Genomic DNA, 19,492 nt, shown 5'->3' on the forward strand with positions numbered 1-19,492 from the left:
TTCAATCTATTTTTCTTACCCTAAGACTTGCAATGCCTCTATATATTCAGCATTCGGACATAAACCAGAGACCATGGATGTCTCTGTGTACAGGCACGGAGTGTGCCCAATTCAGCTGTGGGCATGAGGCCCTAGTTTATTGATATGCTCTCTTATTATGTTCAATTATTTGCTTGTATCACAGAAAGTTCTGATAATAGAAGGCAGATGCTTTCTGTGGAGAAACATTTCTTAAACTTATAATAGCTTGAGAAGTATCTGCTTTTTGAGAACTGGACCTGGCAATTTTTTTATATATATAATTTTTCTCTCCTTCTCAAACTTCAGCAAACGCCTAGTCATTAGCACAGCATTGCTGCAGGTTTGTGGTGTGGATGCTGCAGTGAATTTTCAGCAATATATATCTGTTTTGCATCTGTTACAAGCCCCTCTCTGTTACGGTTGTTATGGTTTTTCTAACCATATTTTCCTCTATAGCCATGTTCTCATGTAGAGGTTCCTGCAAACAACAGGTTCAAAAATTTACTTAAAGGAAACCTACCACTTAGAATGGCAGGGGTAAGCTGTAAGTACCGAGCACCAGCTCAGGGTGAGCTGGTGCCGGTACTTACTTTCGTTAGTGTTATAAACCGCGGTATTGCGGTTTTAACACTTTTTAAACTCTAGACCAGAACAGGCTTCGGCGCTGCGTGCGCCTACATAGGAAATAGCGGACTGTCGCGCGCAGCGCTGAAGCCTCTAATGCTCTAAAGTTTAAAAAGTGTTAAAACCGCGATACCGCGGTTTATAACACTAAAGAAAGTAAGTACCGGCACCAGCTCACCCTGAGCTGGTGCTCGGTACTTACAGCTTACCCCTGCCATTCTAAATGGTAGGTTTCCTTTAAAGGATGGGCACATGACATGTTGCATATAAACCTCTTCCCACAATTCAATCGGGGTAAGAGTTTAAGGAGTATGTCAGGCCCTTTCATGAGGAATGGTTTAGTTTTAGTAAACTTTTGACAAAATTGCATAAATCAATAGTGCAGATGATAATAGTAAACTTTGTAATATGCTATACTTCAATACAAGGAAATCTGTTCCTGTGTCTTTCTTTTTTCCCTGCCTTTCTTCCTTTATAGTTTTTATAAATTTTGTCTTTCTGTTCTGTATTCACTGACAGATGAAGGGACCGGATAAAGTGCATAATGACTTACTGTAAACTCTTTACATATACTGTAGTCCCTGGGTAGTCTGATCTCCTCAGAGAATCATCAAGGGAAATATTCTCTTGTTATTGACAGAGGTAACCATTAGTCTCCTTATCTGTCCGAAGTCTGTCTGGACAGACCTCAGAAGATCTTCACATTCACTGATCTTTACAGGAGAAAGAACCAGAGAAGACAGAGAATCTTTTTTAGTTAATGAAATATATTACAAAGTTTATTATCACCTGCTCTATTAATTTCTATATCTTTAAAGGTTTAGTTATGCTTTAAAGGGAACCTGTCACCAGAGTACTATTTTTATCAGGGTACAGGTTACTACCGTTATAGACTAAGTACTGTATATGCAAATTCTGTGTTGTATTGTTTTTTTTAACCCCTTAACGACTTGGCCCTTTTTAGCTTTTTCACTTCCATTTTTCACTCCCCACCTTCAAAAATCTTTTTATTTTTCCACATAAAGAGCTGTGTGATGGCTTATTTTTTGCGTTACAAATTGCACTTCATAGTGACGGTATGTAATATTCCATGCCGTGTACTGGGAAGTGGGAAAAAAATTCCAAATGCAGTGAAAATGGTGAAAAAACGCATTTGCAACGTTTTCTTGTGGGCTTAGATTTTACAGTTTTCACTGTGCGCCACAAATGACATGTCCACTTTATTCTTTGGGTCGGTGCGATTAAGGGGATACCAAATTTGTATAGGTTTTATGTTTTCATACATTTACAAAAATTAAAACCTCCTGTACAAATTTTTTTTTAAAATTTTTGCCATCTTCTGGCGCCAATAACTTACATACTTTGATATACGGAGCTGTGGGTGGTGTCATTTTTTGTGACTTTTGATGGTGTTTTCATTGCTATAATTTTTAGGACTGTGCGACCTTTTGATCACTTTTTATTAATTTTTTTATGTTTTTTCGAAATGGCAAAAAAGTGCCATTTTCGACTTTGGGCGCTATTTTCCGCTAAGGGGTAAAACGCTGTGAAAAACCATTATTATATTTTGATTGGGCATTTTCGGACGCGGCGATACCTTATGTGTTTATGATTTTTACTGTTTATTAATATTTATATCAGTTCTAGGCAAAGGGGGGTGATTTGAATTTTTAGGGTTTTTATTATAATTTTTTAATTATAACTTTTTTATTTTTACTTTTACTATTTTTCAGACTCCCTTGGGTACTTTAGCCTTAGGTTGTCTGATCGATCCTATCATATACTGCGATACTACAGTATGGCAGTATATGGGGATTTTCTTCCTCATTCATTACAATGTGCACGTTGTAATGAATGGGTTAAAACGAAGTAGCCCCGGGTCTTATGAAGACCCGAGGCTGTCATGGCGACCGATCGCCGCTCCCCGATGACTTCACGGGGAGCGACCATCCGCGGCAAGACGTTAAGAAACGTGATTTGTATTAAAAACTCCTTCTGAGAACTAGTTTGCACCAGTATTTACTTTCTGCTATCCCAGTCTTTCACTTTGTATTCTGGTAATTTTTGATAATAATCTAGCTTCAAACATGCAGGATAATCTAAAAATGTGTTATTCAATTTTCAGGAGAATGTCAGCCGTGCCCAAGAGTCAGCAAACAAAAATGCCTTTGTGGAAGAAAGGTCTCAGAACGGTTGTGTGCAAGTCCAACATGGCAGTGTGACCTTGTGAGTCCCATCACTTATATTGTTGAACAATGTAAAGGTTTTGGCTTGGAGCCTCAATTACATGCAGATTTTTAAGAAGCGGCTGTCTGGAAGTTGAAAAACATGACTGCTTTCTTCCAAAAGCATCTCCTCGCCTGTAAATGGGTAGTTCCTGGTATAGCAATTCAACTCCATTCACCCCTATGCAGCTGGGTTGCAAAACGGCACAAACCATCGCCAGGAAAAGAGCTTTTTCAGAAGAAACCATCCAAGTTTCTCAATGTCCTTGAGTTATGTTAACCCTGGCTGATCTTGAGTCTCTCCAATCTATTGCGCTACTTACTGTGTCGACCCACCTTCCTTTATATCCAGTTCTCAGATGTACCACCCGCACCATTGTGTTGCAGTGTATTAAAATTGATCCCATAGTATATTAGTTAACACCTGTTATATGATACAATTTCTCTATTCTTATTCAGGTATGTGGAAAAACTTTGCCTTGTGGGAATCACACCTGTGAGCAAGTTTGCCACGCTGGAACTTGCGGACAGTGCCCTCGATCGGGGAATCGATTGTGCCCATGCGGAAAGACAAGTACGTTTACCATAGTCTGTCCTTTTGGCTCTTTACTAAACTTTCATCATCTCATACTATTGCTACTTCATTCTATGAGGCTCCGCTCTGACACTCTTAAACTCAACATTCCAGGATCATCTACTTTAACCCTTGTATTTTCACTGGTTACCCATTAACTCTAAAATGCCATACAAAATATAAGCAATCTCCACTAGGCTGTGCACAACCACTTTCCATGGTACACATCTCACCCCCGTCTTCCGATACCTTCACACTTGTTATCTCCATTCTTCATTTCTTCTCTATTGACTTTTTTTCGCCATATCTCCTGCCCTCCATGTGGAACGCTCTACCCCAGCTCTTCAGACTCGTTCTCATTATCAGTTACTTTTAAAACTCGACAGGAATGCCTGCAACATGCAATAACCCTGCTGCGTCATCCAGATATGAGTGACTTCTACACTCCTGTACTCTTTTCTTCCTCCTTCCCTTGTGGATAGTAAGCCATGCGGGAACCACCCATTTACCATTTAAAAATTTTCTCCAAAGTTAAGTCATGTGAAAATGGGAAGAGAAGGGTCAAATTTGTCTGATATTAGTCAAGTTGACACCATACTGGGGAGTGTAACGTCAGATGCCACTATCATCCTTTCTATAGTCACTAGACACTTGTTACTGGTGTCATATAAGAATCTCATCTTCCAGATCACATCATTCTGTGATCTTCAGAACTGGAGATACTGACAGATAAATAAAAGGCAGGAATTGGCTTTTTATTTGCAAGCCCACATTGTCTTTAACTGCTTTATCTCCACTTCTCTAGACCATAGAACCACAAACCCGATGCAAACTTAAAAATAAGATTCTTCTCTTTACTATGACACCAAAAGTATGTTTCGAGTTACTAAAGTACTGAAGATAGGGGGCATCTGAAGTGTCAGACTGCAGACTCTAAACTTAACTCGTCACATAAGAGTGAATTCTATAAAGGAATCTTTTGACAAGTTCCCTTTAAAGGGTTTTCTTTAGCAACATACAAGGCTGCGCATGCGCCTATTAGTCTACTCATCTCTATGGCACTGACTGAGATTGCCAAGCTCCGTATTTGGCAATCTCTGTCAGCGCCATGGAGATAAATAGAGCATCTGGCACATGTGCGACCGGCTTCTCTCTACATCTCAAGGTACAACGGACCCCCGTTCTTGTGATCAGTGGGGGTCCCATCAGTTATACGGCCACTAATCAGCAAGTTAGCAGCTATCCTGCGAAGACGGGCTAACTTGTATGTCACTGGAGAACCTCTTAGAAGGAAATCTACCACTAAAGTTAAGTAAAATGAAACTACATAGATTCACCTATACTCCTCTTTACCTCAATCCCGGCGCTGGTCTTTTTTTAATCCTGAGACGCCTGGATAAAAAGCAGCCCGGTGCGCAGGGACTCAATATTTTGCATTCTGGGCTGTTAATTAATCACTCCTCTCGCATATAGTCACCTCCCTTTCCCAAATTTTACTTAACTTAAATAGTAGATTTCCTGTAAGGGTTTTTCATGCTATAAAGGCTGATGAAATGTATTAATAATAGGTAAAGAAAATTAGATTAATAGGGGTCCTACACTTAGGTCCACCCAAAGATGAGCTGTCCCTGGAGCTGATAAAGAGTAATTAGCTGTATACTCACAGCTTTATTCTCCATGTAGTGGCTCAACCAGGTTATTGAATCTTCAGTAACCTGGAATCACTACTTCACCGAGAATGGAGCTGCCTGCTGAGAGCAACTTATCTGTGGGGTCCACGCCAATATGATATTGACAACCCATTACATGGGTATGTTCTGTATTGTTATATGTGTTTAATATTAAACTCAGACTGAAAAAACTTCTATAATGGTACTTTAAAATAAATAGTCATCCATTCAGCAATACTAGAGCAAGTAGATTAATATCTGTATTAACTTACAAAAGTACATGTGTTACTCCAAAATACCCTTTGTCTACTGGTTTGTATAGTAAAACTTGCACAGTTAAATATTTTATTTTCATTCACTCAGAGTACACCTTGCCCTGTACAGAAGACGTCTCCACATGTGGAGATAGCTGTGACAAGCTCCTGGAGTGTGGGATGCACAAGTGTTCTCAGCGCTGCCATAGAGGTCCATGTGAAACATGCAGACAGGTTAGAGGTTTGCCTTGCATTGTATGAAGCTAATAGGACTGGGTTAAGCACTCGGCTATCATTTATGTATATCCATCAATGACTATTGATTATTAAACTTGCATGTATCAGATTAGTGTTAGAATTGATATAGAAACATGATTTAAAAGAAATCTGTCTTTAGTTTTAACCATAATAAACTTGCAGACTAGGTTAGGCCTTGGAGAACTGTGTTCTCCTACCTTTGTGTGTAGTAAGTAGCAGCAGGACACCTGTGAAAAGTGAACTTTTAATGAAGATTTGCAGTTCCTGCAAGTGCCTTGGTGGGTTTTTCAGCCTGAAGAGCTTTCTACTCTTTGCAATGAACTGTTCCACAATTCCTTTCCTCTGCTCTGAGTGCCTGCTAGAAGTCTACAACCAAAATCCTGATACAGTTCCTACATGTAGGAGAGGGCAGGGGCTGTGGAGCAGCACAGTGCAGAAAGCTCTTCAGGCTTAAAGAAAATACCTAGAGGCCTTGCAGGATCTGCAGAGCTGAATTATAAATTCACGTTTCACAACACATAAAGTTATGGTTACACTGATCTCCATGGTTAATGCCCAATACTTTCTGCAGCTTTGTATGGCCAAAACTGCTGACAGAATCCCTCTAAGGACTTGACTGTGCCCTGAACACCCCATCCTTCTACAACTATTTACCATGCACTATATACTTGTATGTACAGTGTATCTATACAATTTTATACCCCATTGTCAAAGCTGAAGCGGATGCCCCGGTCTATAACATAGCTTTGCAGAGAATGAAAGATAAGCCTGCAGCTATATGCTACGGGTGCCTCTGACTCCCACCCTAGTGCAGTGGCACTGCGAGCACAGCCGCACCAAACGGATGAGTAGGGGTAGGACAACCGGCACATTGATCAACTACTAATGATAAGCCTGGAAAACATTGTTAATATTTTAACAATTGTCCAACTTTTTTCCAACCCCCACATTTATTTCCCTTTCCAATCCCCTTCTACTCTTGTGCAGAAACTATTACAGGGCTCCAGCTTTGACACATTACATCACTGTTACATCCAGCTATTGGTTGTATGAGTCATGTGTCAGGACACCACACCCAATTGTCACTTTATTCCTAAGCATCTTAGAACCACAGAGGGAACCGCACATTGCTGTTACAAAGTTACAACAAAAATTCTCCTTTGCTGTTAATTATTTTCGAGGTTATGTTTTCTTTAATATTTCTTGCTAAATTGATCCAATATGGACAAGAATCTTTAGATTTGACCTTCCTTGAGCTGTACATTTATACAATTCATTTGCAGAACTTGACGGCTTCAGTAATTGACAGAGAAAAGCTTTCAACCTACAGGCCTCATTATCTGAAGAATTGTCCTTAGTGATAGGACACTGTGGCAACTGATCATTGGCTGATACTAAAACATTTTGCGTTTCTCTATTAAAGGAGGTGGAGAAGCAATGTCGTTGTGGCAAGCATACAAAGCGGATGCCGTGTCATAAGCCTTATCTATGTGAAACCAAATGCCCCAAAACGCGGGATTGTCAGAGGCATCAGTGCAAGAGAAAGGTAAGGCTGGTGCATAATAAAAACATTTACTGAACAGGAATGACCTTTTATTCCTTATGTAGTTTCTGATGTTCTATTCACTGACTGCAAGCGGACTTCTAGAAAATTCCAAGGAATGACGCCCATGACCTAGAAATATTTGTGCCACAATTTAAATTGAATGGTTGAGATCTGGTGTGTATTTCAGCTGTCAGCAATAAGGCTATATTCACACCTTTCATGTTTTTCATAGCCATAATTTGTGGTGTGTAATTTGTAAAATATATATATATATTATTATCATGGTCCCATTCAATGCAATTGGTGAATTAGGTTTTTGACAAAAGGTGCCAGAGAATCTGATCATGGGCGATAAGGTTGCCACTTTTTTTAATGTCAGGTCATTGGTGTAGGAGTTAGGGTGGGGTCACACGTACCGATTTAAGTCCGTTTAGAAATGTAATCCAAGCACACGTGTGCGTGTCATGGCCCGGTCGCATATATGTTTCTATGGAAAAACACATGTGATCGGTAACCAGCACCTGGTGTCTTGTATTTAAATGCACGACACCGGGTGTTGGTTACGGATTGTATGCGTTTTCATAGAAGCGCATAAGCAATTGGGCCGCGCACTCAAAGCGGTGCGTGTGACCGCACCCTTAAGTTTCTTGAATAGTCATTCTGAGACTAGACTACACTGTTAATGGTTTTTTTCCATGCAGTTAAGCCGGGTAATTACTCCTAGCAGTAACGTGAAGATTTCCCTGCATTCAGGTTACAGGTTTTCTCAGGACTGGCAGTACACCTCAATTACTAGGCAGTATGTGTAGTTTATATGTGACCAAGATGCTGGATGCTTATTACAGAATTTCTAATCTCCTGCGTCTTTTTATAGAACATCTTGAGAAGTACAAAGTTTTGAATGGAGAACAGTGTCAGACAGTTGCATATCGTGTTACTATATTGTTTAGTTTTTGTTTTGCTGTCAGCATTTTGTTTCAGGGGTTGTAACATGTTTTTTGTGTATAGGGGATAAGCATCTAATTGGTGGTGCTCAGACTGCTAGGACCCCTACCGATCACAAGAAAAGGATCCCATTCCCCCAATGAGCAGAGCTACAATTAGAACTACAGAACTACAACTACAAAAATTAATATAAGACACTGTCCTATTTTCGGAGAAACAGGGTATTGAATGGAGCAGCAGAACACATGCTTGACCTGCCCTTCCATTATTTAGTGAGAAAGGGACCCAAGTTGGCAAGTGTCTCTGTGGTTGGACCCCTGACTGATCAGATTGTGTTTCCTTACCCTGTGGATGGTGGATAACGATAAATCCATGTACAATCCTGAGATGACTGCAGTTTTATATTGCTACCACTGGGGACTCTATAACATTATAGTTCTCTAGATTTAGGCAGCATAAAACAATAACTCACAAATAGTACTTTTTTAAATAATAAAAAGGGCATACAACTAAAATTGTATTTATCTAGATTCATGATACTATGATTATAATTTGTTGAACTACATTTGCATGAACCCATATGTTATGACTTAGAAGTCATACATTTACAAATGATTTGGTAGATGTACAATTTTTTTTCTCAGATGATGCTTTTTAAAGTAATTTCATTTAAGATTAATTCTAGTGTTTAGTATAAAGAATTGTGGGATTTGGCAGCACTAATAAATGTGTGGAGTTAATACACACCATAAATCTGTATATTCACCATTCGGGGTGATTGTGTTCATATGTATCCAGGTTCGGTGCAGAGGAACAAATGTTGATCATCTCACTCCTTTACTGAAAATATAAGATCACTCAATATATGACAATCATAGAGCAAATGTGCTGATTGGTATTGGTAGGAGGGGTTAATATGAAGTTAAGTTCATGTTACCCCTCCCTCAGATTTAGTGACAGATGCAGATAATATTTGTGTGTTCTGCTGGCTGGCTCCTTCTCCCTGCCACCTAAGCCTGGCAGACGTCAGAAGCGACCATGTTAGGACGTATGTGATACGTTCCTGGCTGAGAAAAGGTTAAAGGTAACCTTCCACCCAAAAATATTTTTTGAGCCAATTGAAAATAGAAGTATGTCTAGCTATACCAATGATGGCGAACCTTTTAGCCATCGAGAGCCCAAACTGCAAGCAAAAACCCACTTTTCTACCGCAAAGTGCCAACATGGTACCGTATTTTCCGGACTATAAGGCGCACATAAAAACCTAAGATTTCCTTAGAAATCCAAAGTGCGCCTTATAGTCCGGTGCGCCTTATCTATGGAGGAGGGCAGCAGACCCTACTTACATAGGTCCCCGTTACCGGAGAGCGGGAACTGCAGACCACGCGGCACGAACAACAGGCGCCATAGCGCCAACCAACTTCTGCCGCGTGGTCTGCAGTTCCTGCTGGAGATCTGCTGTCTCCAGTAGCGGGGACCTATGTAAGTAGGGTCCGCTGCCCTCCACCACCTGAACGGACCCCCTTCCCCATCTCCCTGGGGAGACCGCTCACCTCTTGCCGGGTCTGTGGAAAGCCGCTGGTTTTCACACCACGCCCACGGACCTCCTACAGGCCCCCGGACCCTGCGCCTTATAGTCCGGTGCGCCTTATATATGGAATTATTCCATATATAAGGCCTTTTTTAGTAATTCACCTTATAGTCCGGTGCGCCTTATGACCCGGAAAAATACAGTAATTTAGAGCAATATCGCCTACATAAGGGCCAAATAATACTGCCACATGTTTACCACCACTATTACAACAACATAAATAGCATCATGCTTAATATTACCATCATACAGTATTTGATTTTATTGCTAATATTGAACATTATCGCCATATAGTTATAAATATTTGTGCCATACAGTGAAGATATGGCATAATGTAAGAGATACTAATTCTGCTGCTGCTCATATACAATAGAGCCGTGGCACTCCCCAGGCACTTTTATTCTGTTTCTAAACTAAGGGTGATGCCACACATGGCGTTTTGAAACCGTTTTTGTCCGTTTTAAGCAATCCGTTTAAAAACGCATGTGTTTTTTGAAAGTGCATCCGTTTTTGACAGGTTTTCCGAATTTCCCGGACCGAAAACGGTTTCAAAACGCCATGTGTGGCATCATCCTAAATCAAAGCTGTACGTGTGACTGCACCATTAGACCTCAGAGTGTGTTCAATTGTGGCAATAACACATGCGTTTTCAAACGCATCAGAACAGCTGAGAAGTGGAGATTAGCATAGCTGTTAACACTGCGTTTATAAAACGCATGCAGTAATGCATGTGTTGACGCAGCATTAACAAACACATGCGTTACTGCTACAAGTGAACACACCCTCAACACTACCATCCCTGAATGAACACCACATGTTTTCCATTGTTTACATGTCAAACATGTGGTGATTATTCTGGATCACAAGAATTTAGGTTTAATTTAGGAGATATAGTAGGTGAAAGCAGCGCTGCAGGGGAGCAGTAGGAGAGGGAAACAGGGGCAGGGACTGAATGTGACAAGAAAGGCGACTAAATGAGGACCAAGTCAAATCTGGTAAAATAAAACAAACTAGCAGGGCACTGGGGGGATTGGGGAATCCTGTTTGGCAAGATCTCTCTGGGGCAAAGTGGGTGTTGTGGAGTGGAGGGCACACTTAAACACTAAAGGCAACTGTTTAACACTTTAGTTGCTGCCTATACTAGAGTACCTGACCTCCCCTCCGCATAGTGAGGGACTGCATCCTCTTATCTTCATTCTTATCTTCAGACAGCTGCCTGCGTGCTGTACACTCCTGGCCTGCAGTCTGCTCCATCTCTTCTTTCTGTGCGAAAGGTCATTCAGAGGAGGGAGCACAGAGGGAGACAGTGACCCATCAGAACAGGTCCGCTGCAGCCTGCAATGTGTAGCTGGTTTCCGGAGGGCTGCTGATGATGGCACGCGTGCCATAGGTTCGCCACCACTGAGCTATACTGTCTTATCCTAGCCTCTTACAATGCACTCCTGCACTCTCAAGCCTCTTACAATGGACCCGCACTCTAGTGTTTCTGGCTGCTGGCTCATCTGTGTGTCTATGGCTGGGTTTACACCAAGTTATTTGCCATACATTGTATGGATTCCGACATGTCCTTGCAACGTATGGCACAGATGTATCCCACTGCATGCCTATACTGTTGAATACGTCGCCCGGGGACACCCCTCGCCCTTGGAAGCGGGGCGAGGAGTGTACATCAGCAGCAGCCAGCGATTGGACTGCTGTAAAACAGGGTGTTCCTCCAGTCATGTCACTGTCCTAATATGGACAGTGACCTCACCGGGTCCACCCTCGATGCAATCTCTCCCCATAGCCGCGCATTGCCTCTGCTGAGCGCATACGTCGCTCAGGTGGAGGCTGCAGTATGGAAAGACGTAGCTTGCTATGTCTTTTTATCTGCATTTTGTGACGGAACATTTAGTTGGCAACAACTATGCCTCCGTCTGGCACTATTTGTCAATGTATACGCTGAGCATATACATCGGGTGCTTACCCGATGTAAGTGCTTAGCATATACAAAAAATGTCATGTGAATCCAGCCTAAGTCACTAACATGGGCTGGAATAGGGCCTGCTCTAACATTTGGTTTCTGAGGTAGTTGGCTCACACACAGATCCGTGAAAACCTCAGCCATATGTATGAGCCCATAGAAACATGTCCATGTAGACTTCTGCCCCCACAGTGGTGTATGGTATCCGGTCATGGTGAGGTGAGCGACGCAAAATAAAGGACCTGTCCTATATTTTGTCGTTTTTATGGTCTGGTTGCTCCTTTATCCTGCACCAGGGTTATGTTTGTGTGCATGAGGACTTTGATAGAGAATACATATGTTCGGCCGGGGTCATAAGAACTTCTGGTAAAATTCCATACATCCCATAGGGTAATACTGAGGGACATCCATTATGATTAATCCCTTTCATAACTATGTGAATTGTATTGTGTTTAATTCTGGATCAGTCCTTGTCCTCACATTATAGGATATTTTATGTGGTTAGTATCTGCAGCCATCATAAGTAAGTAGTTGTAGACGCCTGGGATTGTAGGAAACCTAAGCCTTTTATTACAGCCGAGTGATGTAAAAGCTTCCTGGTCTAGTATTACACTGTGAACAGCACATGCACACACCCCATCATTCACTTACCACTCACTGGGAGCTGCGAGCGCTGCTCCTCATGGCCATCACACATCATTTTCTAATCAATCATTTATAATAAGCCCGAGGCACAAGGAGTGATTTTCAAGATGTACATCTGGCTCCTGTGTTTCTTGTATTTTCTTCAATGGATTTCACACCGTGTGGCTGAGCGCTTCCCTCTTCCCGTCCTCATGGTGTCCTTCCGTCAGGATCCTGTGGAATCTGGAGACAGGGATATTCATCTTAGTCTCTAAATTACTGACAGTCACCATTTAGTCATCAACTACTCTTATTTTTTTTTTATTTTTTCCTTCATACCAGTTATAACATCACTGGAATTCATTGTCTTAAGGAGACGAGATTTATGATACATAAACTAAATATACAATTCCTGGCCCCTGTGTTCACTTTTCTCATTCACAGGTTTCTGTTTCTTTTCATTTCTGTTCAAAGTTATGTTTTTAAGTAATATTTCCATACTTAATTACTGGGTTTTTTTTTTTCTTTGTCCTGAAAACACCCCGTATACAGGTCAACCACAAAAACAATCCCACAGCTTTCTCCACAGGGAATGGTACATTGGACAGTGCCATTGGAGAGAAGCATATAGTCAGAATTATTTCAATCACTACAAGGGCTACAGAATTTAAATCTTATTCTCTTTCCTCAGGATAATATTTTTTTTCCTTTTGCATTTTTTAAAGGGGTTTTTAATAATTCTATAGGATGTAGAAAAAGTTTTGTCCCATTTTGTTCCATTTGCATGTTTGGCTATATACACAGCAGATCTTCCCTGCCTCTTCCTAACTACAATCTGTGTAAGATTCAGATGTTAAATGGAAATTCCCAGAATTCCCTAGTGGAACATCTATGGCTTTAAGTCTCCACATGCCTTTAAGGTGGCCTTAATTGGCAATGTCTCCTTTAGGAGAACACCTACTGTCTGACCCTAAGATTCAGATGGTCAACTCACTCTCTTCCCTCACGCTTGAGTCTTCTCTGCTCCACCAGGTAGCAAAAAGAGACCTTGTTTTCGTTGTCCCATCCCAGAAAATGTATTTGCATATTTCCCACAATCCCTTAGTGGAGCATCAATGGCTAGAAGTTTCCACACGCCTACAAGGCAGCCTTAATTGGCAAAGTCTTCTGTGTATAGCAGTGTCAATAGATAAAAGACAAGATTTTGTTCTGACTATTTACCACTGTATAACAGGATAACACAGAAGAGAGGACAGAATCTCACACATTGGGGGTCATTTACTAAGGGCCCGATTCGCGCTTTCCCGACGTGTTACCCGGATTGCGCTGATTTTCCCTGTATTGCCCCGGGTTTTTGGCGCACGTGATCAGGAAATCGAGGGGCGTGGCCAAACGAGAACCCGACAGATTCGGAGAAACCACCGCATTTAAAAAAAAAAAAAAAATGTTGCTGGACACGCACTTACCGTCACCAAGTAGGATGGTGAACTCCGGCGGGCCTCGGCGGACTTCAGCGCAGCAGCGACACCTGGTGGACGTCGGAGGAACTGCCTTAGTGAATCGCCGGAGGACCTGAATCCACCGGAGAGAACGCGAATGGACCGGGTAATTAGATCTGCCCCATTATCTATTAGCTACACCATGGACAAGCTTTATTGCTCTTCTCCATTTAAACTAATAGAGGAGAACATGTGACTAGAGGGAATTCCCCACGGCCAAAATTCTGAATATTGAAAAAGCTGTAGTTTGGAAATTAAGACTTATAACTGCATAACAAGAAAAGCTCGCTGCAAAAACAGCAGAGGGCATCCGATTTTACTATAGGAACTTAGGAAATTTGTGTTTATCTTGCACAAAGATCTCCATAGCCTTTAAAATTTTCTCCATAGCTATTTTTTTTGTGTCTGACCCTTTGGTAGGTGCTCCATGCCCTACTGTAACCAATTTGTCTTGGAAGATGGACAGCTTTTGTGTGGTGTCCTTTGTCCCACTGAATTAATCAAATGTCACAACCCAAAGTGTCACAAATACATGTATTTGTGCTATTCCCTCAAGAATGTCAAAAAGTTACACGAGGTGGCCTCTATTGATATATTATGAGGGTTACGGTGAACATCACATTCGCGGCGTGGCATCAGCACACTCAGAGATTACAAAAAGAACAAAGGAATTTGAAATGAGAAAATCTTTTTAATTTTATGGCTTCTTGTTCGTTCTTGGAGCAGAGGAGACATTCCTCAAAAATAATCATCCAAATTTCATGCAATTCCTTTATATTAGTGTCAAAACTCACAGCTTATTTATAGGGAACGCATCCTGGTTCTATCCCATTATGATGATCACTTGTAACTCATTCAGAAAATGGCAAAAATATCACAAATTTCTAGCTTATGGTAAAAATAAAACCTTTTTTTTTTGGGCCATTAACGAGTGTTGGTGCATATCGTGTCTCTTTTTCTTCCTTTATATTTGTGTACTTTTTATCGAATATTTTTTGTAATTTAATTTCATTTTTAAAAATGGTGGTATGCAACATAAGTACTGAATGTATTTTTTTGTTAAATTATTTGCTTTGGAAGTCCCTTAAAAATCTAAAACCTAAGTACAAGCTGGCTAAGGGAGATTCCAAATCTTATTTAGGTTGGGATATTTTATATTTGGTTTGATCTTTGACTTAGAATTATGCCTCTGGTAAAAAGCCATTTATGAACCAGGGGGTTTTACTTTATATTTCCGGAAGCTATGTAGAACAATTTATAGATGTATATTGGTGAATTACCTAATACAGGCAGTTCCCGGGTTACATACAAGATAGGGTCCGGAGGTTTGTTCTTAAGTTGAATTTGTATGTAAGTCGAAACTGTATATTTTATAATTGAAATTCTAGACAAATTTTGTCCCAGTGACAATTGGAGTTTCAATATTTTTGCTGTAATTGGACCAAGGATTATCAATAAAACTTCATTACAGACACCTTACATCTGATCATTGCAGCCTGGGACTATAGTAAAGCATCCAGAGAGCTTCACCAGAGGTCACAGTGGGCAGAGGGGTCCGTCTGTAACTATGGGTTGTCTGTAAGTCGGGTGTCCTTAAGTAGGGGACCGCCTGTATACTTAAACACACACACATTACAAAAATCAACATTACAACCCCTTTAAATGCTAAGCAGTACTTGCTATTTGAACTTTGTTTCCTCAATGCTGGGAAAAAACCTCCATAATATATAAAAGATGAGTTGGTATGTGTCTATGTTTAAAAGTTTTTTTTTATTTTTTAGAAATGTCCATCTGAATAAGTTATTTTTTGTGTCTAGTGTTGTACAGGGAACTGCCCAGGATGTGATCAGCAATGTGGGCGCAGCCTCGGATGTCGGAATCACAAGTGTCCCTCCATCTGCCACAGAGGTAAAAATATTGAGTTATTTCTCTATAAAATACCTTTCCCAAAAGTATTATTCAGGCCACTATGTTTACAATCGATTTGGGTTGGTACAGATGAGCCCATACTGTTGGGTGTATGAAGGTGCAAAGTATGGGACAGTTAAAGGGGTTGTCCACTTTCAACAAATAATTGATCTGGATTGTGTAAGGAAAAGTTATACAGTTTTACAAATAACTTCTGTATCAAGTCCTCACGCTTTTCAAGATCTCTGCTTGCTGTCATTTTTATAGAAACCTTCTATGTTAACTTCCAGTGGATAGAAATCTGTCCGTGATCATGTGATGTACACACCGGTGCACAGCTCGTTGTTATCACAGAGTAATCAGAGCCGTGTGTGATAACAGCTTGTGCCCCTGAACATGGACAGATCACTATCCACTGCAAGTAAACAGAATATTTCTATAAAATGACAGCAAGCAGAGATCTAGAAAACCGTGAGAACTTGATACAGAAGGTATATTGGAAAATTGTAGAAGTTTGCATGACACACACAATATCAATTATTTATTGAAAGTGGACAACCCCTTTAACAGAGTTTTCCAGGCTAAAAATAATTGGAATCTTAATATAATAGGGCCGCAAACCCAGAACTCCAGCAGAAAAGTGGAGGAATTATGAATTCCTTGTAAGGGGTGGAGTGTTATTAACCCCATGAGGGACATGTACTGCCAGAAGTCCTCCTTGGACATTAGATGTGGTTACTTATTACTTTTGTACAAGCCAACATTTCATCAGTTACTACCCCTTCTGTGTTATGAAGTCAATCGTATGGAGAAGTTTCCATTAGTATGTTATGTCTCCCCACTTATGTATCGGCTCCTCAACACACGCTGTGCATCAGCAACCATAACAAGACAAATCAAGAATTCATTCAAAGCCAGAATTTTATGGTCCTAATCTTAAAAGCAACATTGATTTTCTCATTTCTTTGAAGCTAACTTGAGACTAAAATAACAGCCTGCCCTTATTTATGGGGCTGTCACTGGTGGAATGCCTGGCACTTTGTATCTCCATCATTTGAAAGGTTATGATAAAGGCAGAGGCGCTTTATGAGGCTTTCTGTGCCGCCCGCTTTCATTAGCATCTCCTATGTGATACAACTAATAATGGGATCCCTTCTAAAGGTCACAAGGATGAACCCCTTGATAAGTAACCACATGAATGTCTCAATGCCCAGGGTGGTATTTGTTCCAAATTGACTTCTTTAGAATTCAGTGACTGACCTTCTGCTAATCTGATTAAGACGTAGGAAGTGATATGAGAATGGAGAGCAAGAAATGGCAGATTTTGCATTCTGCTTTATCATTATGCAGAGCAATGTCCACTCCAAGGTAATGCCTGAACATACAGCGGCTGTCATAGACAGGTGTAGGAATTAAAATTATGACACATCCCCATATTAACTTAGAGGCATTGTCTCATTATCACATCACTCTTTAAAGAGATCATATCATGGCTGTTTAGGACCCTAAACCACACACTGGTCCTTATGTACCGGTGGTTTAGTATCCCAAATCGCAATTTAGCAAGTCCATATGTGCGCGTTACGGGAAGCACAAGAGATGGGTCCAATGCGCTTCATTGGACCCATCTGAAGGTAAGTATTAAGGTGTTTTTTTGTTTTTATATTGTGCCCACTGAGAGACTTGTTAAAGGCCATTTTGGGACACTAAACCACCGGTCCATAAGGATCTGTCGGTGGTTTAGTGTCCAACATCGCCCTGACATGTCCTCTTTAAAGGAAATCTACCATGAAAATTAAGCATGAGAAAACAGGGACATGTAATTTTCTTATTTTGGTTATCCATGGCCTCCATCCTTCTAAAATCGACTTTAAAATTATGCTAATCAGCCAGAAGGGCTCTGATGGGTGATTCTCAGAGCGACTCAGTGCTGCAAATTCACAGGCTGTTACAGTGAGCAGAACATTTCTCATCCTATCCTCTGCTCTCTCCCTCTGCCTGTGTAATCTGGAAGCAAATGAGGTGCAAGGGGACTTGCTCTGCTCATTGTAACAACCTGTGAAGCTACAGCACTGAGAGGCTCTTTAGGCTCATAAGCAGGATTTTAAAAGTTGATATTACAAGGGAGGAGGCTATTGATAACAAATCCACACTCCTGGTTTATCCATGCTTGATTCTGTTGGTAGATTTTCTTTAATATAGGAACATATGAGATTATTTTAGCTGAGGAGTTGAGACCTCCCAACAAACCACTGATTAAGACTTGGGTCGCCTCAGCATTTACAATATAGAAGCAGAAATTTGAGGGCAGTGCCCACAGATCCAAAATATGATGCCTTGCAGGCAGGTTTCTCTTACACTCCTATAGAGACCCACCATTATTACAAATACACAGCTAGCTCACCTATAGGTCTTTGCAGCACTGATTCATGGGATCTTGGAGCACAGACATTTTACACCAAAGCATAGGAATAGAAAAAGATCTAGTTTTCTGGAGTTACCATTATTTTCTATGTCACTGAATGCTTTCTGAAGTCATCAATTTTTAATTTCAACAAAAAGGAAAGTTTACGAGATATTTTGCTACTATTGCATCAGCCATTTCCACAAGAAGATCGAGAAATGCAGCCATGTGGATGCCGAGGGTGCATTCACACAGAATGTAATGGGAATGTTATTTTATCATACAAAAAATGTCTTTCTCTTATTTTCTATTTATCTTTTTGTATTGTAGGAAGCTGCTACCCCTGCCCGGAGACAGTAGATGTGAAGTGCAGTTGTGGAAAGACTGTACTAAATGTTCCATGTGGCAGAGAACGTAGCACTAGGCCTCCCCGGTGTAAGGAACTATGCAGGTATTATAAAGTGCCCCCTGGCTTTCATATAGCCATATGTTATAATGCTTCATATAGCTGCAGGAATGACCCTCTTTTTACTTTGTATAGTTTCCTGCCTCTACATAATTATCATAAGTTTAAGTTAAAAGGAAATCTACCATTAAAATCCATCATGATAAACCAGGGACACTTACTTATAGATCCAGGCACCGTGACTGTGGTAATCTTCCGATATTGGATATCTATGCACTCCTTCCAATTACAACTGTAAACATTACGCTAATGAGACAGAAGTACCATTTTATAGCTTTAAGGGTTCATTCACATGGCCGTTTGCTGGGACGTAAATGCGGCCGCAAATATGTCCCTTTAGTCGGCAATGGCCACCCGGCGGCGTGGCACCGTTCCTGGACGTACAACGGGAAAAGATAGAGCATGCTCTATCTTTTCCCTAGTGTGAGGCCGTGAGCCGCTGCTTCCTATGGAGGGAGGAGGGGTCACCTCCTCTCCAGCAAACGGTGGTATGCACGCGTTCCGTGTGTGAATGCAGGCTAAGGTTGTAGGCTGTGCACTGTGCAAGAGCACTTCCTCCCCCTCACTGCCTGCTGAAAATCCCTACTGCTGATGTAGCGTTGAGGGGCTCTGGTAACACGGGCACAGCACTTCTTGCTCATTAGCATAATTTAAAAGTTAATTTTCAAAGGAAGGAGTCCATGGATAACAAATCTAATAAGATTGCCACAGTCACGTTGCCTATGGGTAGATGGGGAGAATTGCTCCTAAACTGGTCCGAAAAATTCCCTTTAAAATATAGAAACCTAAAAAGGTAATCATAACTACTTTTATCTAAGTTTTTTGGGAGGGAGTTGTACTGTTTATTAATGACATTTTGTGTTTTGTTGAATATGTGTTTGCCATTCATTTGGTTATGCCTTTGCAATATGGCGTCATCT

General features: G+C 40.9%; 1 protein-coding gene across 2 annotated transcripts in view; it reads left to right on the forward strand.

Annotated features, from left to right (window-relative positions):
- The window catches only part of NFXL1 (nuclear transcription factor, X-box binding like 1), a 59,634-nt gene that overhangs the window by 14,386 nt on the left and 25,756 nt on the right, over positions 1-19,492 (forward strand). For both annotated transcript variants that reach the window (XM_072124761.1, XM_072124768.1), the window contains exons 8-13: positions 2,771-2,871; positions 3,330-3,444; positions 5,478-5,602; positions 7,050-7,172; positions 15,612-15,702; positions 18,437-18,557. In XM_072124761.1, coding sequence (XP_071980862.1) covers positions 2,771-2,871; positions 3,330-3,444; positions 5,478-5,602; positions 7,050-7,172; positions 15,612-15,702; positions 18,437-18,557 — 676 coding nt within the window. The remainder of the gene's footprint in view (positions 1-2,770; positions 2,872-3,329; positions 3,445-5,477; positions 5,603-7,049; positions 7,173-15,611; positions 15,703-18,436; positions 18,558-19,492) is intronic.

Source organism: Engystomops pustulosus, chromosome 1 (assembly GCF_040894005.1).
Source record: "Engystomops pustulosus chromosome 1, aEngPut4.maternal, whole genome shotgun sequence".
Classification (NCBI taxonomy): Eukaryota; Metazoa; Chordata; class Amphibia; order Anura; family Leptodactylidae; genus Engystomops; species Engystomops pustulosus.